The sequence below is a fragment of the Puma concolor genome, chromosome C2, assembly GCF_028749965.1.
Source record: "Puma concolor isolate L17-30 chromosome C2, mPumCon1.1.hap2, whole genome shotgun sequence".
NCBI classification, from domain to species: Eukaryota; Metazoa; Chordata; class Mammalia; order Carnivora; family Felidae; genus Puma; species Puma concolor.
This window is the reverse complement of record NC_141675.1, coordinates 132602719-132628551: the sequence shown is the minus strand read 5'-3', so window position 1 is coordinate 132628551 and position 25833 is coordinate 132602719. Positions and strand designations below refer to the sequence as shown.

General features: G+C 36.2%; 1 protein-coding gene across 4 annotated transcripts in view; it reads right to left on the bottom strand.

The window, feature by feature from the left end:
* The window catches only part of USP25 (ubiquitin specific peptidase 25), a 161128-nt gene that overhangs the window by 86929 nt on the left and 48366 nt on the right, over positions 1–25833 (bottom strand). For all 4 annotated transcript variants that reach the window (XM_086675759.1, XM_086675761.1, XM_086675762.1 and 1 more), the window contains 2 exons: positions 18240–18402; positions 6320–6406 (listed from right to left, as the gene is read on the bottom strand). In XM_086675759.1, the coding sequence (XP_086531885.1) occupies positions 6320–6406; positions 18240–18402 (250 nt within the window). The remainder of the gene's footprint in view (positions 1–6319; positions 6407–18239; positions 18403–25833) is intronic.

The window sequence follows — 25833 nt, the reverse complement described above, 5'->3', positions numbered from 1 at the left end:
GGAGCCTGTTTCCGATTCTGTGTCTCCCTCTCTCTCTGCCCCTCCCCCGTTCATGCTCTGTCTCTCTCTGTCCCAAAAATAAATAAAAAACGTTTGAAAAAATTAAAAAAAAAAAAAAAGAAATCTTTTCTTAACCTAAGGCATTAAAATTTTCTCTAATGTTTTCATCAAGAATTTTTAGTTTGTTTTCTTTTAGGTCTATAATCCATTATCAGTTTTTTTCATATATTTGAAAAAGATACGTTCTGTAAGGGCTGAGGGTTATCTTTTTGTCTACGATACCATCAGTTTAGAAGATTTTCCTTTGTCTACTGATACTGAATTGTTTTGTCAATTCTCATTAAAATCAACTCACTCTATATGTGTAGGTCTATTTCTGGATTCTATTCTGTTCCATTGATCTGTATGACTAGACTATCTTTTCACCAAAAATAATGCATTAGAGTTGATTCTTCCAACATTGTCTTTCTTTTTAAAATTACTATGGCTATTCTAGTAGTCCAATTTTCCATACAAATGTAATATCAATTTGTCAATTCCTATGAAAAAGCCTGCTGGGATTATGATCAGGATTGCACTGAATCTATAGATTAAACTGGGGATAATTGATATCATAACAATCAATATTGAATCCTCTCATCCTTAAATATATCTATCTCTTTAATTTCTCTCAGCAAAATTTTGTGGTTTTCTATAAGTATCTTTTGTCCACTTTACCCCAAATAGTCCACATTTTATGCTACTGTATATATGTATTTTTTAATTTAAATTTCCCACTGTATTTACAAATACAACTGATTTTTTTTAAGTTTATTTTGAGGGGCGCCTGGGTGGCTCAGTTGATTAAGCGTCCAACTTCGGCTCAGGTCATGATTTCAGAGTTCATGAGTTCGAGCCCTATATCAGGCTCTGTGCTGACAGCTGGAAGCCTGGAGTTTGCTTCTGATTCTGTGTCTCCTTCCTATTCTGCCCCTCCCCTGCTCACACTCTGTCTCTCTCTCTCTCTCTCTCTCTCTCTCTCAAAAATAAACATTAAAAAAAAAATTAAAGTTTCTTTTGAGAGAGAAAGAAGAAGAGGGGGAGGAAGAGAGAGAGGGTGACAGAACCCCAGAAGGCTCTGTGCTGTCAGTGCAGAGCCCGACACAGAACTCGAACTCATGAACTGTGAGATCATGACCTGAGCTGAAGTCAACAGCCCAACACTTAACTGACTGAGCCACCCAGGTGCCCCTAGAAATAAAATTGATTTTTGCATGTTTGCCTCATATCAGGTAACCTTGCTGAGTTCATTCCTTGGTTCTACCATCTTTTATTTATTTTTGTACAGTACTTAGAATTTTCTACATAGACAACCAAGCATATACACAAAGACACCTTTATTTCTTCCCTTCTAATCTTCATGTTTATTTCCTTTTTCTCCTTTATAGCAATGGTTAAGAACTCCAGTCTACTGTTTAACAGAAGTGGTGAGGACAGATATCCTTGCTTGCTCCTGATTTTTGGGGCAAAGCATTCAGTCTTTCACCTAAGTATTATATTAGTCGTAGGCTTTTCATAAATGATTTTTATCAAGATAAAAAAGCTTCTTCCAGTTTCTAGTTTCTGAGAGATTTTAGGTACATCACCTTTTGTCAAATTCTTTATCTACTAAGGTGATTATATGGTTTTCTTCTTTAGTCTGTTACCATGGTGAATTAGACTGATTTTTGAACACTAAACCAACCTTGCAGTCTACATAAACTCCAGTTGCTGAGGTAGTATCCTTTATGGATGTTTCAAGAGTTATTTGCCACATATCTGCTACAACATTTTGCTTTTATGTTCATGAAGAATATTGGTCATTAGTTTCCTTTTCTTGAAATATCTTTTTCTAAGGGTGCTTGGATGGCTCAGTCGGTTGAGCAGCGCACCTGGATTTCAGCTCAGATCACCATCTTGCAGTTCCTAGGATGGAGCCCTGTGTCAGGCTCAGTGTTGACAGCACACAGCCTACTTGGGATTCTCTCTCTCCCTCTTCCTCTGACCCAGCCCTGCTCACACATGCTCTCTCTTTCAAAATAAATAAACTTAAAAAAGTATTTAAAAATTAAAAAAAAATAAAAGAAATATCTTTTTCTATTTGGCTTCACAGTAATGCTGGGTGCATGGAATGAACTGGGAAGTTTTACCTCATTCTCAATTTTCTGAAAAAACATGTAGAGAACTGGTATTATTCTTTCCTTACATGTTTGGTATAATTCACCAGTAAGCTACTTCATTGTTGAATTTTTTGGTGAGTAGGTTAACTAAAAATTCTATTTCTTTATGTAATATAGGGATACTCAGGTTATCTATTTTTCCATCAGTGAGCTTCAGTAGTTTGTGGCTTTCAAGATATTTGTCTATTTATAATATTCCACTATTCTATTTTATTTTCTAGAGAATTTATAGTGATGTCCCTCTCTTTCATTGTTTATACTGGTAATTTGTTTCTTCTTTTTTTTTGCTCAGACTACCTAGAAATTCATTTTACTGATCTTAAGAAGCAGCTTTTGGTTCCATTAATTTTCTCTACTATTTCAATTTCATTTCTATTTCAATAATCTAGCTCTTATCTTTATTATTTCCTTTCTTCTACTTTCAAATATTAATGCGCTTTTTTTTTTTCTAATTTCTTGATGTGCAAGCCAATGTCATAAATATGAAACTATTCTTAATTTCTAATGTGTTTAGTTCATGTGTTTTCCACTAACATCTGCCTTAGCTATATCCTTCTAATTTTGGTATGTTGTGTTTTAATTTAAAATATTCTGAAATTTCCCCTCTGATTTTCTCTTTGTCCCTTGGGTTATTTAAAGGTATATTACTTAATTTCCCATAATCAGAGAGATTTTCTAATATCTTTCTGTTGTCAAATTCCATCTTTATTCCACCGCAGTCAGAAAATATACTTTGCATGCTTTGAATCCTTCAAAATTTACTGAAACCTGTAAATCCAATCTTATTACTTTATTCATAACTAAAGACAGAAATTCCAGAATGACTCTGTCATTTGAAAATTCAAATTCCGTCAGGTGTTTGCCAAACGGAATTCAATTAAACATATTCCCTGCTCATATGCATCTTATCTCTGAGTAGTGGAAAATGAGAAAATATTGTTTATTTGGAAATATTCACCCTTAAACAAGACTTTAAATAATATACCTTATGAGTAATAAGGTTTTAGCTATTTGTATGAAGATTACCACTATTATGAACTATTTATCTCTGTTTTCTCAACATTTGAACATGTTTTGTCATCAGTTTATGACTGTTTAAGCCAAAAGACATTACGAATGGGAGTGGGGAGGGGTGAGATGTTTACGGTGAGAATCCATCTTTATGCTTCTAGTACCTCACAATTCTCCTAGACATTAAAATTACAAACAGTACCTTGGGGCATGTGGGTGGCTCAGTCAGTACACCTGGTGTTTTTCATCACCTCAGCTGAACGTAGCACCAATAAGGGGCTGATAACTACCTATTAGTCCCACATACCTGCTTCAGAGATGTCAGTTATAGTATGTATTGATGTTACCATGCCACATTAAAGAATAACTTCAGCGGCACTGGGGTGGCTCAGTCAGTTAAGCATCCAACTCTTGACTTCAGCTCAAGTCATGATCTCAAGGGTTCATGAGTTTGAGCCCCGCAACAGGCTCTGTGGGGCCAGTGCAGAGCCTGCTTGAGATTCTGTCTCCCTCTCCTGCCCCTCTCCTGCTTGCTATCTCTCTACCAAAATAAATAAAAATAATAAACTTAAAGAATAACTTCATTTGTGAAATAATCTTTTAAAAAACTGCACAGATTCTTCTAAATAAAGGGTTTTTTTTCACAATTGAAGTAGAGATCCTTTTAATTCCTTAACCTAAAGGGACACCTGGACATACTGATCCAGCTACTGCAAGAAAACAAATTTCTCTAGAAAGGTGAAGGTAAGATTTATATATTTCACGGGTACTCAGCTGAACAATCTTAAAATTAGCTCTGGTACATAAGCATGGATGTTATGATCGTTTTTAAATACAACTCTAAAACTAACTTGGTCTTATTCAACATTTTGAAAAATAAAATAAATTAAAACTCTTTAAAGCACTAAAATCCAGAAACAAAAGAGAAAAAGTCAAGATACATATAAATACCTAATTGGAAGCAATATTTCCAAATAATGTCACGTAAATTATAAATATACTTCAACTGAGACATGAGAAGAAAGAGCTGTGGGGGCACTCAGGTGGCTCAGTCGGTTAAGCGCCCAACTCTTGAATTTTGGCTCAAGTCATGATCTCTCAATTCATGAGATGGAGCTCCACGCTTGGCTCTGTGCTGACAGTGCAGAGCCTACTTGGGATTCTCTCTCTCCCTCTCTCCCTCTGCCCCTCCCCAGCTCGTAGGCCACATGCGCACTCTCTCTTTCGAAATAAGTAAATAAACATTTAAAAAAAAGGAAAGCATTATTAAAAAAAAAAAAAAAAGGAGGAGGAGAGAACTGTGATTATTAACAAGGTGTGATAATGGAAGCAACAGTCCAAAAAATTTCATGGAACAACTGTAATGAGTGAAGGGGTTTTGCTTAATTTCTCTGAAAGTCTGTGGGGTTGTCAGGTAATCTTGGTTCCCTTTGAAAATGGCTTGTTTAGGCTTGCTTACCAGCCTGATACTCTACTGCTCAAAGATTATAGCCTGAAAAGCTAGCTATAAATCATTGTATTCCCACTAGTTTGCATTATAAATGTTTCATGTTTACAGAACAAGTGGTTTTCAAATTACACACTAAAAGAAAAATAGGAACGCCTGGGTGGCTCAACTGGTTAAGTGTCTGACTCTGGGTCTAGGCTCAGGTCATGATCTCACGGTTTATGAGTTCAAGCCCCACATCAGGCTCTGCACTGACAGCACAGAGCCTGCTTGGGATCCTCTGTCTCCTTCCCCTGCTCACTCACATGTATGCGTGCTCTCTCTCAACATAAATAAATAAATATTTTTAAAAAAAAGAAAAACAGGGGAGCCTGGGTGGCTCAGTTGGTTAAGTGTCCAACTTTGGCTCAGGTCATGATCTTGCGGTCCAAGAATTTGAGCTCTATCACACTCTATCTCTCTCCTCTCTCTCTCAAATATAAGTAAACATTAAAAAAAAAAAATTAAAAAAAGAAGAAAAATATAATTCTATTACATATCATTAACACTAAAAGGAAGTCACGCAAAGTTCAATACTTTACGGTAACCTAACACTTTAACTTCTTTGTGCAACCAGTCCCCTTTTAGGGCTACAACTTTTTTATGACAAGATCCTTAAAGCCCTAAATACTCACATGTATCACCTCCATAATTAATTTCTTACATTAAATATAAATTTCTGCATCAGTCCTACTTTGAAAAACTAACATGAATACAATAACATCATCTGAGGTACTTACTATGAACTATGTACTTCTAAGCCCTTTGTATGTTTTACCTCATTTAATTCTCAAAACCGTATACAATAATTACTAATATTATTTACACCTTTCAGGAAAGGAAACTGAACAGACAGTTCAAACCCTAAATCCACAGCCAGAATACCCAGGCAATCTAGCCCTGATTATGTGTGTGTTCTGTCACGTTATATTGCCTAACAATATAAACTTACAAAAAGGAAGTTATAGATTGGCACTGCAAAGACAGCCAGTGCAAAACTAATCTTTTAAAGGGCTCATCTACACAAAAATTTTTATTTTCACACAATTTTTCGGGAGGCAATTGAAGAAAAACCTTGAATTATAAATTAAAACCTATAAAGTTTCTGAAATTTGACAATTCAAAAAGAAGAAAAAAGCAGGGGCACCCAGGTGGCTCTGTCAGTTGAGCAACACAACTCTTGATTTCAGCTCAAGTCATGATCTCACAGTTCATGGAATCGAGCCCCATGTTGGGTTCTGTGCTTTCTCAGAGCTGTCAATCCCTGCTTGGGATTCTCTCTCTCTCTCTGCTCCTCTCCCCACCCCCCAAAATAAATAAATGAACTTAAAAAAGAGAGAGTGAAAAGCAATTACTAAAGTGACACAATAAACTAGCATATTATTGACACACATGTGAAGAAAAATTCAGATTTATAATATACTGATAAAGAATAGAAAGTTACTATAGTAACTGAGATTAATGGGCTGACATTCAAAAGTAACAGTTTCATATTTGATGAGACAAACTGCCCTAAAATCAAGCACAGATAAAAGAATATGATCTCTCTCTCACACACACACACACACACACACACACACACACACACACACACACACAGCTTAAAAATCTTTCATAGTTTTACCTTTTGGTTTCGGGGTAAATCTTGAGCATTTGACGGAGGCTTGTAATTCAGAACTAATCTTCTAAATTCCAAAAGATTGAATAATGACTGAAAAAGAACAACGATTTAAGAAAATCTAGGGGAAAGTTCTATTAACAGAACTATAAAAACATGACTGGTCTTAGAGATTTATTTTTGACAACTATTCTACTTATACACAGGATTGTTGCCACTAGCACAAGACCTATTTTCTCCTGGAGAAGATGTCAAATTTCTTATATACTGACACACTATTCTTTATCATTAACAATATTTATTGTACTGAAAAGCAGAAAATTAATTGTGGACAACACAAAAAATTATACTATATATTAAATCTTTCTTTCTCTATGTGCTTAATAAGCAGTTTCCTCAAAAGGTACACAAATGCTAAGTCTAGAACTTTTTAAACATGTTATATTCGCTGAGTTATCTTGAGGTATCAATACTACAAATATGTAGCACTAATAAATTTATGGGCCAGCTGCTAGGTGATAGAGACATAAAGAAATTACATATTATCTCTATGCTCAAGAAGACACACAGCCCAGAAAGGAGAAAGATATTAGAATAGAAATCTGACTCCAAGATACAATTCTATTGATCTCACAGAGGATGAGAGCATATGAAAGATGTCCACAGGAAAGCTTCCTAGAACTCATATTGTCATCATCATGATTATTTGTTTAAAAAAATGAAATAAAATGCAACTGAAAATAGCAGAACCTGTCATACACAGTAAACACACCAGAGTACTGTTTGCAAAATTTTCATTGCATGCATTTTATATACACGTGTGTGTCAAGTGTTTTACAATGTAAAATATATTCCTTTCTGTTGAAAATCACTATAGGAGGCAAGGATGCATGAGGTCTTAGCAAAGTTGTGTGAGCCAACTTGATAGAACATAAAGGTAGCACCACAAATCAATCACAAAACAAGATTTTGTTTAGGAGTTGGGGGTTGGGAAAACTGGCCCACTATATATAAAGAAAAAACTAGGATATAGATATATAGATATATAGATATAGATGTGGTTTAAAGACCTAAATATGAAATATAAAACCAAGGGTGCCTGGGTGGATCAGTCGGTTGGGCGGCCGACTTCTGCTCAGGTCATGATCTGGTGGTTTGTGAGTTCGAGCCTCGCATCGGGCTCTGTGCTGACAGCTCAGAGCCTGGAGCCTGCTTCAGATTCTGTGTCTCCCTCTCTCTTCCCCTTCCCTGCTTGCTCTCTCTTTGTCTCTCTCTCTCTCAAAAATAATAAACATTAAAAAAAATTGAAAAAGAAAGAAAGATAAAATCATAAAGCTGGCAACAGAAACTGTAGGAAAATATTTTGGTTATCTTGTAATCTCGAAGTATTTCTCAAACAAAATGAACATGTGAGGTAATTAATTTATTCATTCATTTAATAAATATTTATGGAGTACCCACTACATGCAGACACGAGGAGAACAAGAAGCAGAGAATAAAATATATTGAGTCTCTGGCAAAATAAGAATAGTATGGGAAGTGAAGAGTATGCAAGCAAAAAGAAAAAGGAGAAAATGTCCTTCAAATATAGCAGTGTATCAGAGTACCTGTGGAACTTTAAAAAGTACCTAGGTCAGGGGCTTCTCAACAAAGATAGAAAAATAAAGTACCACAGAAAATTCTGAAGTACTTCAAAGAATCAATGGCAAATTTCAAGATGGACAAGATTTGCAATACAGAACTTCTTGATTTATGATGGGGTTACATCTGGATAAACCCTCCCTACGATTAAAGTATCATTAAGCTGAAAATGCATTTAATACACAAAACGTACCGAACATCTTCGCTTAGCCTAGCCTACCTCAAAAGTGTTCTGAACATTTACATTAGCGTACAGGTGGGCAAAATCATCTAATACAAAGTCTATTTTATAACAAAGTGGTGAATATATAATGTAATTTATTAAATACTGTACTGAAAGTGAAAAACAGAATAGGTTGTATGGGTACAGAATGGTTGTACGTATATCATTGTTCACCCTCATGATCATATGTCTGACTAGGAGCTAGCATCACAAAAAAGTACTGTACGGCACACTGCTAGCCCAAGAAATGATCAAAATTTAGAGTACAACCTCTACTGAATATATACTGCTTTTGTACCACTGTATGTCAAAAAATCATAAACTGAACCATGATAAATCAGGGACCTATACTCTCAAATGTTGCCAGATCCAGTAAGGTAAGGGAAGAAAACTAACTTTTGGATTTGGCAACTGGGAAATCACCTTTTCAGTAGAATGATGGAAGAGAGGCAGCAAGGAGTACTGAAGAAATGGGATAGAAAAATGATAAAATACAGACTGTTTTATGAGGAGTTTAAATAGGAAAGAGAATAATGACAAATTAGGATAATCTCAATCCCACTTCTTTACTCTAAACTCCCATTAGGCAACATTTTTCTTCTCCCTGAATGCCTTTCTAAACAATTATTTTTCTTTTGGTGTGGGTCTATTGGTGATGAATTACTTCAGCTTCTGCTTAGTGTGAAATTGTTTTTCTTCATTTTTGTAAGATTTTTGACAGTTATAGAATTTTAGATGGCCAGTTATTTTTTATAGCACTCTAAAAACAGTATTTCTGTTCAGAAGTCAGCTGTCAATCTTCGTTTTGTTTCTTTATAGAGGTGATACAGGCACCTCTTGTTTTAACGCTTCATCTTAATGCATTTTGTAGAGCTCATGTTTTCTATAATTGAAGGTTGATGGCAACCCTTTGTCAAGCAAGCCTATTGGCACCACTTTTCCAACAGCACTTACTCATTCTGTGTTTCTGTGTCACATTTTGGTAATTCTTGCAATATTTTAAAATTTCTATTATTATATCTTTTATGGTGATCTACAATCAGTGATCTTGCATGTTACTAATGTAAACTTTTGGGGGGCTCTGCAAATCATGCCCACAAACGATGACAAGCTTAATCAATTATGTTGTATGTGTTATGATTGCTGCCCCAACTGGCCATTCCTCCTTCTCTCTGACTCTCCTCAGGCTTCCCTATTTCTTAGGACACAACAATATTGAAATCAGGCCTATTAATAATACTACAGTGACTTCTAAGTGTTCATTCAATTGATTTGGTTTTCAACTGTTTGGGCAAATTTCACTGTCATCTTAGTGTAAGAAACTGCCACAGCCACCCTAACCTTCAGCAACCACCACCCTCATCAGTTGGTAGCCATCAATATTGAAATGAGACCCTCCACCACCAAAAAGATTATGACTCATTGAAAGCTCAGATAATAGTATTTTTTAGCAATAAATTATTTTTAATTAAGGTATACATGTTTTTTTTTTAAATGTAATCGTACTGTATACTGAATAGGCTGCAGTATAGTATAAACATAACTTTTATACACACTAAGAAACCAAAATATTGATTTGACTTGTTTTATTAAGATATTCATTTTATTGCGATTGTGTGGAACAAAACCCATGTGTCTCTGAGGTGTGCCTATACATCTTTTCCACCTGGCTACTTTTAGGATTTTCTCTTTGTCCATAGTTTTTTCCATTTTATGTGCCTTGGCACAATATTCTTTATGTTTATGCTACTTGATTCCTATTGTTTCCAGTATCTGTGGCTTGATCCCATTCATCACATTTGGAATATTCTCAGGCATCTTTTCAAATATTACTTTTGCTATATTCCCTTTTTACTTTCCCTCTATAACCATAAATGTTATGTCAACACAATTCACCATGTCCAAAATATCTCTTATATCCTCTTATCTGTACTTCATGGCTTCAGTCTGAAAATGTTCTTCAAACCAAATGTCCAGTTAACTAATTTTCTCTTCAGTTGTGTCAAATATACTGCTAAAGTCATCCACTGATTAACTTTATTATATTCAGCAATTCTAAAATTTCTATTTTGCTTTTTTTTATACTTTTTACTTTTCTATTGAAATTCTCAATCTTGCTTTTAATTCCTTCATCATATTAATAGTTATTATAACAAACAATTCAATTTTCAGGTTTCATATTGCCAGTTATTTTAATTTTTGATTATAATTGATTATAACTGATTTGAATACTAAACATTTATTTTTATGTGGAAAAAGTGGAGAAAATTCAAAGTTCTAGATAATATTACCTTCTAACAGAATTTACACATTTGCTTTTGGCAGGCACTAAAACTGGAGTCATTTGCAGTCCTAGATCAACTTAATCCAAACAATACTGAGATGAAGCTGGAATTCAAACACTATGAAGCCTGGCTTATTTTCAGTTCCCACTAATCCAACATTCTAGCCCTCTAGAATTTAACTGGAAGTCTAAGGTATTTACTAATGCTCCAAGTTTGTACAAAACTATGCTTACCTTCCCAACCACTCAGCAGCCATTTCTGGAACTGTCTCAAGGATAAAATCTGCCCAAAATATGAAGCTTACTCTAAAAATGCTGATCTTTCAGAGCTTAGTCTCAAAATCCCTCACTGCTTTAGTGTTAGGTGACATAGTTGATTTTTTTGTTAATGTTCTTTTGGTTTGGTTGAGTTGGGTTCCAGAAAAATATGACCACGTAAGTGGTCTAATACAATCTAATAAGCTACAACTCTAAGTAGAACTTGTGATCATTACAATAAATCACAGAAATTAATGTTTTTAAGTCACAAATACTGTATATCCTCAACCATAGTCATAATAGTATTGATCAACCTATTTCTTCAAAAAAAAGGTGGGAAAAGTTAAATGTCACTGCTGCCTAAACTGTGCCTGTGATTGATGCATCCTGAAAACAAGTATCCTTTCACTGAGTCCGAAGCTAAAAACTAAATTTTGAAGGTCACTTGCTAAAATGGAATTTGGCTAAACTCTTGTTAATAACAGAAAGCTATGAGATGAGATTTCAAATAACTTGTGGAAAACAAAGAGCAATGACAAGAAAGCAAAGGGATATAAACTGTCTATAATGAAGATACTGAGGAAAAGTAAGATCACTTCTCCTTGGTGGATTAGGAAAAAAAAAAAAAAAAGAATGGTATCATATAAGTTCAGAGTAAGGCAGGGACTGGAAATAGATGGCATGATTAAAAGATGAAAGTCTGTATACAGAGCAATTAAATCTCCATGTCCTTCCCAGATACAGAAGATTGAGACAACTACCACTTCCTTCTGTGGGATACAGGAAATTTTGTCTTTGGATATAACTGAACTGAATGGACTTGGTTTCAGAAAAATCATAGTGTCTGTGTGTGTGTGAGGCAATGAGACTCAGGGCTACAAATAGGAGGAGTAAGTAAAAAACCCTGCAAAGTGATCCCCAATCAACCTTCACACAATCACCTTTCTCTAGGCTTCCTTTTAGAAAGCCAGCAATCATACTTAAAACACAAAGAATCAGAATCCAGCTTGAACCTGAGACAGAGAAATCTGTGGTAAAGGGAACCAAATTTGGAAGGAAGGAAGGAAGGAAGGAAGGAAGGAAGGAAGGAAGGAAGGAACGAATGAACAAACGAACGAACAGGGGTGCCTAGGCGGCTCAGTCGAAGCAGCCGACTTCAGCTCAGGTCATGATCTCGCGATTTCTGAGTTTGAGCCCCGCATCGGGCTCTGTGCTGATAGCTCAGAGCCTGGAGCCTCCTTCAGATACTGTGTCTCCCTCTCTCTCTGCTCCTCCCCCACTCACACTCTGTCTCTCTTACTCTAAAAAAAAAAAAAAAAAAAAAATGGAGAAATGTTAAAAAAAAATTTTTAATTAAAAAAAAATGAGGGGCGCCTGGGTGGCGCAGTCGGTTAAGCGACCGACTTCAGCCAGGTCACGATCTCGCGGTCCGGGAGTTCGAGCCCCGCGTCGGGCTCTGGGCTGATGGCTCAGAGCCTGGAGCCTGTTTCCGATTCTGTGTCTCCCTCTCTCTCTGCCCCTCCCCCGTTCATGCTCTGTCTCTCTCTGTCCCAAAAATAAATAAACTTGAAAAAAAAAAAAAATTTAAAAAAAAAAAAAAATGAAACAAAGAAAGAAAGCAAGAAAGAGGGAGATAGAGTTAATATGTTTGTGCATACAGAACCATAACAGGGATGTTAGAGGAAATTTTAAGAATAAGTAAATAAAAAATGGAAAGAAAAAAATGGGAAACTGACTACTCCAGGAAAACAAAAAATTACAAAGGGATACTCCTAGTAAACCATTATAATGTTTACAAAATCATAGAAAATGTAAACAGTGACTACTGACTATTTAAACTTATGATATAACTATGTTGAGAATGAAAAGAAAGGCAATTCTAGGTACATGAAATGGACAGCTAAATCCTCATCTATCTCAGCAGGAAGGCATGTCATTTAGAAAAATGACAAGAAAAAAATCTAGAACTGGTTGTAGTTACTTTTAAGACTCATCACTATAAGGTAGGGAGGTTTGGGGCAGATTACTGTTGTTTTTCACTATAAGCCTTTTATTGCTGTGGAATTTTGTATTTTCTCTTTGAACCAGGTACTTCTGTTCTTTGCTGAAAATTAAAGAGTTAAGAGAAAATAATGTGAATAAACATGTTAAATGATATCCTAACATTTTTTGAAAACTTATAGCATCTTCTCGATCCCGATCATTTGGGTGAGAGAAGCATCTTAAGTTTTCAATTCCACCATATATAATATATGCTCCTTTTTGGTTCTTTCAGTCACCCATGCAATAATTACCTAAAGGATTCCTCCAATGTGTTAGACACTATACTATATACTGGTATAAAACAATAACCTAGAAAATCTGTGCTCTGCCCTCAGGATACTTGTGGAATTACACGATTTATGAGGAAGGTGACCATATCCTTTATCTTCCAACTAACAACCCTTTTGAGTGTGAAATAGAGTTATAAGACTTATTAATAAGCACCAATGGATCTACAGTAGAAGTGAACTGGGGCTGTACAAGGCAAACAGATATATGAGCATCTTACTTCTGAGCATCTCAGAGGCATCCAAATGGGAAAGGCACCAAGGGCCATCATGAGAATCCATGAATTATACCCCAAACTAGCAAGAAAGAATATATACCTCTAAATGAGTACCTCATTTCACTGATACCCTAGTGGAGAAAAAGAGCACCAATTAGTCCTTTTACATATAACTTCCAGGATAAAAATACTCGACTAGATAACGAGTTAATGCCCAATCTAGAACGGTCAGGCTAATATTGCTAGCATCCAAAAGATTTAAGCCATCCTCTGTACCATCTTCTCCTTGCTTATAGTCCCTTTCTGATATCGTTTCCCTTTTCTCCCAAAATATTGGTGCCAGTATCTAAAAGAACAAGTAAAACAAAGATGTACCCTCTGTAGTCTATCCCCGCTACCTATTCTGCAGTTAGAGGTTTATAATCCAAGTAAATGTCTATAACTGGCAGATATATTTACAAGGAAAAGAAGTCCCAGTTGTTTCACACTAGTCCCGCCAACTAAGTAAATTCCACCCCTGAGAAAACCCTGTAAGTGAAACTTTACAGTACATTTACGTCATAGTTTGAACAAGTTTCAATTCACTTTGGAAAAAAAAATAAGAGACTTCCAGCACTAACAAGAGATTTCCTGCCCGACTTTCTTTCATAGGTGAAAAATTCCATTTATGATGATAAATTTTTACACCTCAGATGATATCCATGGAATTAAAAAGTAATGTCACAAAATGAAAAAAGATAAAAGATTTTAATTACTAGAGATGGAAATGAAAAGCTACTTAAAAATAGAATAGACTTGGGCACCTGGGTGGCTCAATCAGTTGAGCATACAACTTCGGCTCAAGTCATGACCTCGCGGTTTTTGCGTTCGAGCCCCACATCGGGCTCTGTGCTGACTACTCAGAGCCTGGAGCCTGCTTAGGATTCTGCGTCTCCCTTTCTCTCTGCCCCTCTCCCACTCCCACTCTATCTCTCTAAAAAATAAACATTTAAAAAATTTTTAAAAAAATAGAATAGACTTTAAAATTACAGCAAAAACATGGGGCGCCTGGGTGGCTCAGTCGGTTGAGCGTCCGACTTCGGCTCAGGTCATGATCTCGCGGTCTGTGAGTACAAGCCCCGCGTCAGGCTCTGTGCTGACCGCTCAGAGCCTGGAGCCTATTTCAGATTCTGTGTCTCCCTCTCTCTCTGAACCTCCCCCGTTCATGCTCTGTCTCTGTCTCAAAAATAAATAAATGTTAAAAAAATAAAATAAAATAAAATAAAATAAAATAAAATAAAATAAAATAAAATAAAATAAAATAAAATAACAGCAAAAACAAAAAACAAAACCTTGAAGTGGTCTTTTGACAAATTTTTCTTCCTACCCACAATTTCCCAAAACCTGAAGTGTAATGTGTATCCACACACCCAAAAGCCAATAATCTTAATACTTCATTATAACCCAAACTTTTCAAGGCTAGAGATCATTTCTGCAATGTGTCTAGATTTTGCAAAAAATAATATAATAATAACAATAATCCCAAGAACCCTATACTAGCCTATGTTAGGAGTGTGGTAAGGCTACATTACCAGTTACACAGCCACTAATCCAAGGAAAAATTTAAAAATTAGTGAAATTATTTCAAATTTTAAATAGGACAAGCAATTTTTGTAGTCCATTCTCTTCCCCACCAAAAAACACCAAAAATTTGAAAAGTAAAACAAAAGCTAAGATTAGCAAACACCACTTAGAGTAGAAATAGATGGACAACAGTTTCAAATTTGAACTAAGGGGTGCCTGGGTGGTTCCGTCAGTTTAGCATCCGACTTCAGCTCAGGTCAGGATCACACAGATTGTTGAGTTCAAGCCCCACATCTGGCTTTGTGCTGACAGCTCAGAGCCTGCCTCAGATTCTCTGTCTCCCTCTCTCTCTGCCCCTCCCCTGCTTGTATTCGTTCATTCGTTTTCTCTCTTTGTCTCTCCCTCTCTCTCAAAAATGAATAAACTTAATAACATAAAATATTTAAGGATACTATTCTTCCATGTGCAATCAATTTAATATACAAGAACTACTATATAACTTATCTAATGTTTGAAGAATCAAATTTTTAATTTCCACAATGATTGAAGAACAGATGCCTGCACAAAAACACTCTGCTTAATTTCTTCACTTTAAAATAAAATTCTCAGGGTGCCTGGGTGGCTCAGTCGGTTGAGTGTCTGACTTTGGCTCAGGTCATGACCTCACAGCTCGTGGGTTTGAGCCCCAAATGGGCTCTGTGCTGACAGCTCAGAGCCTGGAGCCTGTTTTGGATTCTGTGTCTCCCTCTCTGCCCCTCCCCCACTCATGCTCTGTCTCTGTCTCAAAAATAAACGTTAAAAATTAAAAATAATAATAATAATAATAATAATAATAATAATAATAATAAAATAAAATAAAATTCTGGGGGCACCTGGATGTCTCAGTCAATTAAGTGTCTGACTTCGGCTCAGGTCATGATCTTGCGGTTAGTGAGTTCGAGTCCCGCGTCGGGCTCTGTGCTGATGGCTCAGAGTCTGGAGCCTGCTTTGGATTCTGTGTCTCTCCCTCTGTCTCTCTGTCTCTCTCTCTCTCTGCCCCTACCCCCACTTAAACTCTGTCTTTCTCAAAAATAAATAAACATTAAAAAATAATAATAATAAGTAAATAAAATAAAATTCTGGGAGTGCCTGAGTAGTTCAGTCAGTTAAGCGTCCCACTTTGACTCAGGTCATGATCTGGTGGTTCATAAGTTCGAGCCCTGTGTCAAACTCTATACTGACAGCTCAGAGCCTATAGCCTGCTTTGGATTTTGTGTGTGTGTCTCTCTCTCTGCCCTTTCCCCACTCTTGCATGCTCACGCTCTCTCTCTCTCTCTCTCTCTCTCTCAAATAAATATAAAAGAAAATTAAAAAAAAATTTGAACCAAGATACTGAAAGAAGTTTATCCTATGAAAACAAAAAGTGGTTATCCCCATTTCTATTAGTATGAATTTAGTCATCATTTCAAACAGGACTTTCTTACAATACGGTGTAAAGAAATACAAAGCACCTATTCTAACTAAGAAATATTGATTATTTGCAAGTACTTTCTTCTAACAGTTTTTCTAAAAGAGGCCTCATTAACCAATGAGCCTCATTAGCTGGCCATTAAAGTGCAGAGATAGCATCTACTTGTCCAAATACAAGCAGCAAAGCATAATTGAAGACTCACATCACAGCCTTCAAACTGTGCTTCATATTTTTAAAATAAGGTCTAAATTCTAAAACTTATATTGAACAACAAAATGTAAAAACTCTTACTAACAGTGCAAAGTAAAGTAAAGCAAGACATAAAGATTCTAATAAAATTGTAGATATTATTGTCAGGTACATGAATAATTAATGTATAATCAAAGACAAGAACAAAGGTATTATTACAGATTTATGTTAATTCAGGTATTCATTAACATTTTAATACCCTGAAAAACAAATAACACAGTATATTACTTAAAACTAGTATACACTACAGAATTTAGAGACATAAATCTAGAAAACCAAAGGGAATCAAATTGTACGATATTATGTGCCAAACAAAAAAGGGGGTGACAGTTGGAAATCATAACACTGAAGTAGAAAAAAGGTTAAAATTACAGAAGACAATTAACAACTTTATAGAAAATGGACTAAATAACCAGTTAGTTGCTTTAATATCACACAAAAGTTTATACCATCGTACCTACAGATTTGGGAAGCTACAGAATGAAGAGATATTTTAAATATAAGAAAAAATGGCATACATAATGATTTAAACAGTACTCCTCAGGAATACTAAATAATAAGCTATAATTCAACTGTATTAGGAAAACAAAAGATTTTCCTAAAGGGTCATAAAAATTGAGTATGTTATTATTCATAGATTGTTTTATTTTTTTATTTTATTATTTTTTTAATTTTTTAATGTTTATTTATTTTTGAGAGAGAGAGACAGAGTGCAAGCAGGGGAGGAGCAGAGAGAGAGAGAGACAAAGAATCCGAAGCAGGCTCCAGGCTCCAAGCTGTGAGCACGGAGCCTGATGCAGGGCTCGAACTCACCAACTGTGAGATCATGACCTGAGCCGAAGTCAGATGCTTAACTGACTGAGCCACCCAGGCGCCCCCATAGATTGTTTTAAGGAGATCATTTAATTTCATGTTTTCTAATCTGATGGATAACATTACCAATGTCTACCTGAGAATAGTAAAGAATTACGACAATAGTATCTCATAAAAGAAAAGTGAGAAAGAAAGAAAGAAAGAAAGAAAGAAAGAAAGAAAGAAAGAAAGAAAAAGAAAATTAGTCCAAATTGAGAAGAGGATGCATAACTAAGCATACAAATATTTTTCATTTTAGAATAAGGGTTTCAAGAAACATTTCATTAAGGGCCTTTCAAGTTAAAAAAAATTCATTACTCTTGATTTATCAATATTTATTCTTTACACATCATATGCTTAGAAAATTATGTCAATCTATACCCTCCTCAAACAAATTGTCACCTTATATTAAGAATATAAGTAATTAAAATGAATATAATTCTATGAATAACATCCACCATCATGTACAATAATTTAATTTGGTTAACAACAACAAAAAATAACAGTTCTGCTTTCATATCTCGGTTGTATCCTTCTCAAGATTTGCAGAGTAATACATACAAAATATTTTTTACTCTTTCTACTCTGACAATAACTCCTAACAGAAGGGAGGAAGGAGATTATTTCCAAATAAGTGAAAGGGGTAAGTACCACTCTACTATTAAAGCTTCATACTGGGGTGAGGACAAGAGAAGAGAGAGGAGTATTAACAATCCACAACTAGTTCATTGGACAGAAGGGCATATTAAAACCTTGCTTACATTTATGTTTAAAGTACACAATTTAAAAGACACACACCCCAACCCACTTTCCATTGCCATCATGCCCACCAAGTAAGATCTGCATGAAGATCCTTACCTGAATAACAGCACTAAACCAGCAAGTATTGCCAACATTCTTTAGTCCAACAGGAGCTTTATCCTGCCTTTTTCTATCGTAAGGGTTTCGAGAATCCCTCCAAACTTCTGTAGGCGTCCTCTTTAAACAGGCTTTATTTTCTGCTATGCTGGCTTCAAGAACTCTTAAACAATGGAAAGAAAATGATAAAAAAAAGAAATGCACCATTAATTTAGTGCTGTAACCTAGGAAATAACATACCACAAACTAAGGATTTTAATTACTTAAGCTAGGGATAACGTATCTGGGGAATTAATGTTAAACACTAACTTTACTCAAGTAGAAGTTAGTTTTCTGTAAGCACACAGTAGTGGCAAACATATCAAGAGACACGCAGCCTTTTTTCCTAAGAAAGAGGAAATTTCAAATGCAAAAGACAGTGTTATAAAACAGAAAATATATTATGTTAAATTATGGTTCAACAAATTTGAGGTTTAGTACCAGGAATATAGCACCTATATTAAGTTTTCTAAGAAATCACTCTAGTAAATATTTATAAAATAACATAAAGACTAGTTTTTAATAATAACTGCTTTAAATCATCAAGAAAACATTCCTAAACAAACGGCACTTTTACTCCTCTGACCATTAATTTTCCTTTTCTATTAAAAGGGAAAAAAAAGCTAAGGTAAATTCTAGAGTTCTTTCAGTTCTAGGGTTCTATGACTTATGAGAGGTAAATAAAGAGAATACTTATGTGTTTATTTTTTCACCCAAAAGCTTACCTACATACCTATCAGAATAATAAAAGATTTACCTCTTAAAAATAAGCTTATCTAAATAATATCTTACATACATCTAAACATGGCAAGAATAAGGCTGCTTTGCTTAATCACGTTTTTCTTGCTCGTAAGCAAGTAACAACATGCAGGAAAACCTTAATTCCCAATATAACTAACAAAGCATTTTGCCTGTTCAAAACGTGTCACTACTCTTAATAAGCATGAGTAATATTCAAAGCGTCTTAACCCATTTTGTGTTAATTAAAAAGACTTTATCAAGAGTAAGTTTTTCTAACATTTTGGCTACTTGTGAAAATCTCACTCATGCTACACCATCTTTATTTTGAAGATTTTGCCCTATAAGATTAATGTCAAATTCATATAGCTATATTCCTTAATTATGGGGGAAAAGTAAATTATACTTTTATCTCTAACAGTATTATTTTCAACATGACATTAGATAAAATATAATAGGACTCAACTTATCATCGTTTAAGTTATGTGAATACAGGATAAAGTCTCCGTTTGGGAATCAATGAAACCATATCCTAAAAAATAGCAGGTAACAACATGATAGGTTGAAATGCAAAGATCAAACTCAAAACATTTATAAATGAACACCTCAGGGGTGCCTGCGTGGCTCAGTTGATTAAGTGTCTGACTCTTGATTTAGGCTCAGGTCATAATCTGACGGTTCACGGAATAGACCCCTACGTCGGATTCTGTGCTGTCAGCGCAGGGCCTGATTGGGATTCTCTCTCTCCCTCTTTCTCTGCCCATCCCCCATTTGCACACAGGTGAACCCTCTCTCAAGATAAATAAAAAAATAAAATAAAAATAAAAACAAGCAGTTTGCAATACCTCTGTAACTTTTAAAAGTGATCCAATATTAGCAACAGTACTGTGCCCAAAAACCAGCTCTCACATGCAACCACAGCCCATGGAAAGCTTTTTCTTATCAACTATTTACCAGTAAAAGGTACCAGAATCCTTGGAAATATTTAGTTAGGTGAGTTGGGGCAGAAGAAAGTAAGAATTTGTCTAGAATAGCCCATTGTTATGAAGTTTTCAAGAACGTAAGGGGGAAATAAAAAGTAAAAAAGCCAACTTGAAAGACTCCCTACTGTTCAAGTTGTACAGTTCAATATAATATAATAATAATATATTAGAACTGATTTTGTACAAGGCAGTTAGTTAATGTAAGTATACAATAGGGACCTATAACGCAAAAGTCTGCTGTATATAAGGTATATCTAATTTTTTATTGACTTTTACAAATGAGAGTGCTTTCCTTTGACAATTTTGTTCTTTTTGTAATGCATATGCATATTTAGGAGTATAAATAAAGGAAACTTATTTCAGCCTTGGTAATTAGAGATGAATGAACTAAAACAAGCAATGAGTTCTGGGGAAAGCTGCAAATACCACAAACAGGAAAGAAGAAGCCTCAACTCAGTCATATGTAGATCTCTTCATTCATTATAACCAAAAATATGGGTTTTAAAGAACTAGGTTTATTGTAACATTCCTTAACCACACCACATGGTAGAGCTATCGTACTAAAAGATGGTGGATGGAGAATGCCATGACTCTGTGACCTTGATTTACAGTTTATAACACATTCAGTTTTGTATCACCAGGGACTTACAACACACTTCACTAAGTTTCCCACCACCTCTTCCTGACTCCTAAAAAGCTATTAATACATTTATCACACTGCACCAAAAATATTTATTACTCAGCCAGTCTCTCGCATCAGCATCTGGAGGGTAAAAACACAGATTTGTTTCATTCCTAGAGCACATATGATAAATACTGAGGGCTAAACAAATGTTTACAGTGAAAGGATTAAGATATTAGATGTGGCTGCTGCTTCTCTATTTTTCTGGCAAAAGCCCAATCTCTAACCCAAATATTACTCTATTCCCAAGACCCCATCCCTTTTTATAGTCTAGTATTGGCAAAATGAATATAAACTTTCTATAAAGCCAGGTCCTACATAAATAAGAGTTCCTTCCCTGACCTCACCAAAGTAAAGCCACTGATACTATCCATGCTCTGAAGTACAAAGTATGCAATAGCTACAAATCCAGATATTAAGTCTGCCAGTAGAGGGAAAAAACAAAAAACAAAAACAAAGAAAAAAAACAACACTGCAAATTTCAGAGAGCTTAGAAATAGCTTATAGCAAAATACAGCATGCTGAGAGATGCAACCCCAAAAGCCACAAATCAAAAACCAATTCCCACTACCCATCACCTGCTTTCTTATCTTCCCAACACTGGTCATGACCATGCAGCAATACACAAAGATGATAAAATGTTTTGCTCTTTTCCTTCTACACTCTACATGGAATATTTAAAGCACTTACTTATGATAAATGTTCACCTTCCCATTAAATTTCTATTGTACTGATTTTGGTTTTTGGGTTTTTGCTAGTTTTATTATGTTTGTAGTGTTAATTATATTTAAATTATTTAAATTGCATCATAGCAGTAATGTAGAAAACATCCCACTTTAGATCATCTGAGTACATTTAGGGAAACATCATACTCACTGAAAAACATACATATCATTTAGGCTGTATAGACCAACAAAAAAGAAAATGAAAAGGAAAGAGGGAAGGGAGGGAGAAGGGAAGGGGAAGGGAGGGGAAGGGAGGGGAAGGGAGGAGACAGAGGACTGAAGGAGGAAAGAAAGAAGGGAGGGAGGGGGAGGAAAGAAGGAAGGGAGGAATAATTTTGTAATTTTCCTTTTTGAAAAAAATGGTATTATGATTAGGATCATACTATATCCATAAATCAGTTTAAGGAAAACTCACCATTTTTACAACATTCAGTCCTCCAATTTGTGAAATACAATATGTTTCCAATTATTTACATATTCATTAATGTGTCTCAATGATATTTGCTAATTTTCTTGGAAGTTCTTGCACATTCATTAAATTTATTCTTGTCTTTGACAGTTTTATGTTATAAATGGTAGCTTTTTAAAATTTCTCCCTATCATTCTTTTTGTACATAGAAATATAATTTTTGCATATTGATTATCAATCAACATAGCTCAAAGCATGCTTTTCTTGGAAAGAGTACTTTGTAGAGGGATAATTTGCATATAAGATACACAAATCTTAAATGTACAGCTCAGTGAAACTTTTTACATATCTATACACCTATTTAACTACCACCCAGATAAAAATACAGAAAATATCCATCGTTCTAGTAAATTCCCTCATACCCTTTTTATAGCCAAGAGTGATTCCCAGGAAATCACCATTCTGACTTCTGTCACCGTAAATTAGTTTTGCCTGTCCTTAAACATCACAGAAATGAAATCATACAGCAGTTACTCTTTTGCGTCAAGTTTTAATTGTTTGCAGTTTTTAGTTATTATCAATAAAACTAATGGACTCCTTTCTCAAGGGTCTATACCTAGGAATGGAAACACTAAGTACTAGTATAGTATATGTTGAAATTCATTATAAGTACCCAGTTTTCCAGATTTTCCAAAGTGGTAATTCCGTTTTACACCCCTACCAACAATATGTGACAGTTCCAGGTACTCCACGTGCTTACCAATATTTGGTATAGTCCTGCTGTTTCATCTTAGCCACTGTGATGGAGGAACAGTGGGGCGTGTTCTCTAAGGGGATGACTTGGCAAGTGTGCACTAACCAGACGGCCGCCACTGCTGCAATCTATCATTACAGCCAACAAGGCAACATGTCAATAATCGTATGTTGAATACAAATTAAGAGATTCTATGTTTCCGACACAGAGGCTACCACTGCCTGCCTGCCAGACATGTGACTGCTTCCAAAAGTTGATATGTTTCTCCTGTGGTGAGGTAGGACACACTGTATGGGGGATGCCTGCCTGTCAATTCTGGAAGACTGACTACTTCCAGAATTGACTTACTGGCCTCTGCCCTTCTTGGGACTAGCAGTGGTACCTCACTATTGACACTGTTTCAAGTTACAGTGTTGCTGTTCCCATCTAATCAGTCAATTCTGGCCACAGTCCTGCATTCCTTGAAACTAATCTGTTTCATATTTTCAATTTTTCCAGACCACTTGTACTCTGACAATGTCAGAAATGACTCAAAAAATGAATAGTAATTAAATAGTAATTAAAGCATTCCATGGGTCTTCTATGATCCACAGGTATCTGGTATTGTTGAGCCTTACTATTATTTTCACAAAACTACAAAGATTTATAATTAACTGCCTCACCTACACATCTTCTTAATGCAGTTTCCTCTCACAACAGCTTCCTAAATAAAAAGGGTAGGAGTTAAGAGATCTATTTTAGGGGTGCCTGGGTGGCTCAGTTGGTTAAGTGACTGACTTTGGCTCAGGTCATGATCTCACTGTTGCATGAGTTTGAGCCCCAGGTTGGGCTCTGTGCTGACAGCTGAGAGCCTGGAACCTGCTTCAGATTCTGTGTCTCCTCCTCTCTGCCCCTCTCCTGCTTGCATTCTGTGTGTGTCTCTCTCTCTCTCAAAGACAAACATTAAAAACATTTTTTTAATAAAAACAAGAGAACTATTTTAAAAATTCAGAATCCTGGGTGACTCAGTCGGTTGAGTGTCTGACTTCAGCTCAGGTCATGATCTCACGGTTCGTGGGTTCAACCCCAGCATCGGGCTCTGGGCTGACAGCTTGGAGCCTGGAGCCTGCTTTGGATTCTGTGTCTCCCTCTCTCTCTGCCCCTCCCCCACTCATGCTCTGTCTCTCTCTGCCTCTCAAAAATAAAGAAACGTAATAAAAATTCAGAATCCCACCCTAACTGCTCCTGGACATGATGGTTTTTTCTTTCCCTAAGGGCAACGGTAGGCCATTCTGGTTGGTAAACCCCCTACCCCAGGTGGCTCCCAAACTTAACTCCAGCTCAGACCCCTGGACTTCCTTGTTGGACTGAATGGTCTTGGAGTGTAAAAATAGTCAATAGTCAGTTGAACACACTGCTCACTCAGTTTCTCTACAGTGGCCCATGGAGGCCTATGTGGGAGCCACAATGAGCCCCTGTAAATTTTGTAAAAATTTCTTTTTCCTCTTGCACTTACCCTTCTAGATGAAACGTCAGGTTCAAGTAGAAAATTACTGCAAAAAGAGGTAAAAGTACAACTACCGGAATGGGACATACTGATTTTGTAGCAGTGGAGGCAGTATAACCACCCCACATTCAGTCTTCCAGAACTGCCCTTGGAGCCTGAATCACAAGGAAAAGTGCCCTGGTGAGACTACCCTCACTGTTTCACTGAGCAAAGAATCCTGGCAGTTCTTTTCATTCACTGAAAATCATTTCATGATTTTCATGTGTCTTATTACTGTGTCAACTGTGTCATTTGTCACCTTCACTGTCACTATTTTTAGGATAATTCCTTTTTTCTCTGTGAATATTTTAAAGATATTCTCAGTCCTAAATGTTCTGGAGTATCATTATCGTGACTCTGGTGTGGGTTTCTTTTAATTTTCCCAACTAGGATTTGTTGGGCTTTGCAAAATTATAGGTTATTTTTTCCACTTCTGAAAAATTATAAATTATTATCTCTTTAAATATGGCCTTTGAGCCACTCTCTCCTCTCCTTCTGTAACACCAATTAAAGTATGTTAGACCTACTCACTTTATTTTCCATGTCTTTTAACCTATCTCCGTATTTTTCATCTTTTTTTTTTTAGCTATCTGTTACAAATTGGAGAATTTCTTCTCCTATTCACCCTCCAGACTAATGTTCTTTAGCTACTTCTTTTTTGTTTTGTTTTTTTGTTTTTATTTTGTTTTAGAGAAAGAGCCAGCATGCATACATGTGCAAGCAGGGAGAGGGGCAGAGAGAATTCCAAGCAGGCTCCATGCTTGGTGTAAAGCCCGATGCAGACTTCAATCCCGTGACCCTGCGATCGTGACTCCCGTGCCTCCTCCCCCGTTCTTTAGCTATTTCTAACCTATTAAACCTATATTCTGTTTGCTTTTCTGGTCTTACTTTGGTAAGTCTAATTTTCATTTCCAGAAGATATTTTCCATTCTTTTTCAAATGTACTCCGTCATATTTTCAAGGATTTCTTATATCCTGTAAAAGCTAGAGCATAACTCGATCAATCACAGTATCTAAATACATGTGTACTGCCTATTGCTCTTGCTGATTCTCACGGTAATTTTTTTTTTTTTTTTCCAAGTGTGTGTGGTAATTTTCAGGGTGGGTGCTTACAGAGCTTCAAAAGCTACCGAAGGGGTTCTCTGAGGCCAAGGATAAAGACACCCTCCTAGAGAGACAATATACTTTTGATTCTGCCAGGACCTAGGAACAACACAAAAACAACACCATTCAAAACTAAATTCCCCAGGGTGCCTGGGTGGCTCACTTGGCTGAGCATCCAACTTTTTCTTTTTTTTAAATTTTTTTAATGTTTATTTATTTTTGAGAGAGAGAGAGAGAGAAAGAGAGTGAGCGGGGGGGGGGGGAGGGAGAGAGGGAGGGGGGAGGGGGGAGGGAGGGAGGGAGGAAGGGTGGGAGAGAGACAGAGAGAGAGAATCCAAAGCAGGCTCCAGGCTTTGGGCTGTCAGTACACAGCCCAATGCAGGGCTTGAACCCATGACCCATGAGATCATGAGCTGAGCCGAAGTCAGACACTTAACCAATTGAGCCACCCAGATGCCCCAAGCACCCAACTCTTGATTTCAGCCCATGATCACAGGGTCATGGGATGGAGCCCCACCTTGGGCTCTATGCTGAGCATGGAGCCTGCCTAAGATTCCCTCCCTCCCTCCTTCTCTCTCTCTCCCTCCCCAACTCCCCTGCTCAAGCTCACTCTAAAAAAAAAAAAAAAAACAAAA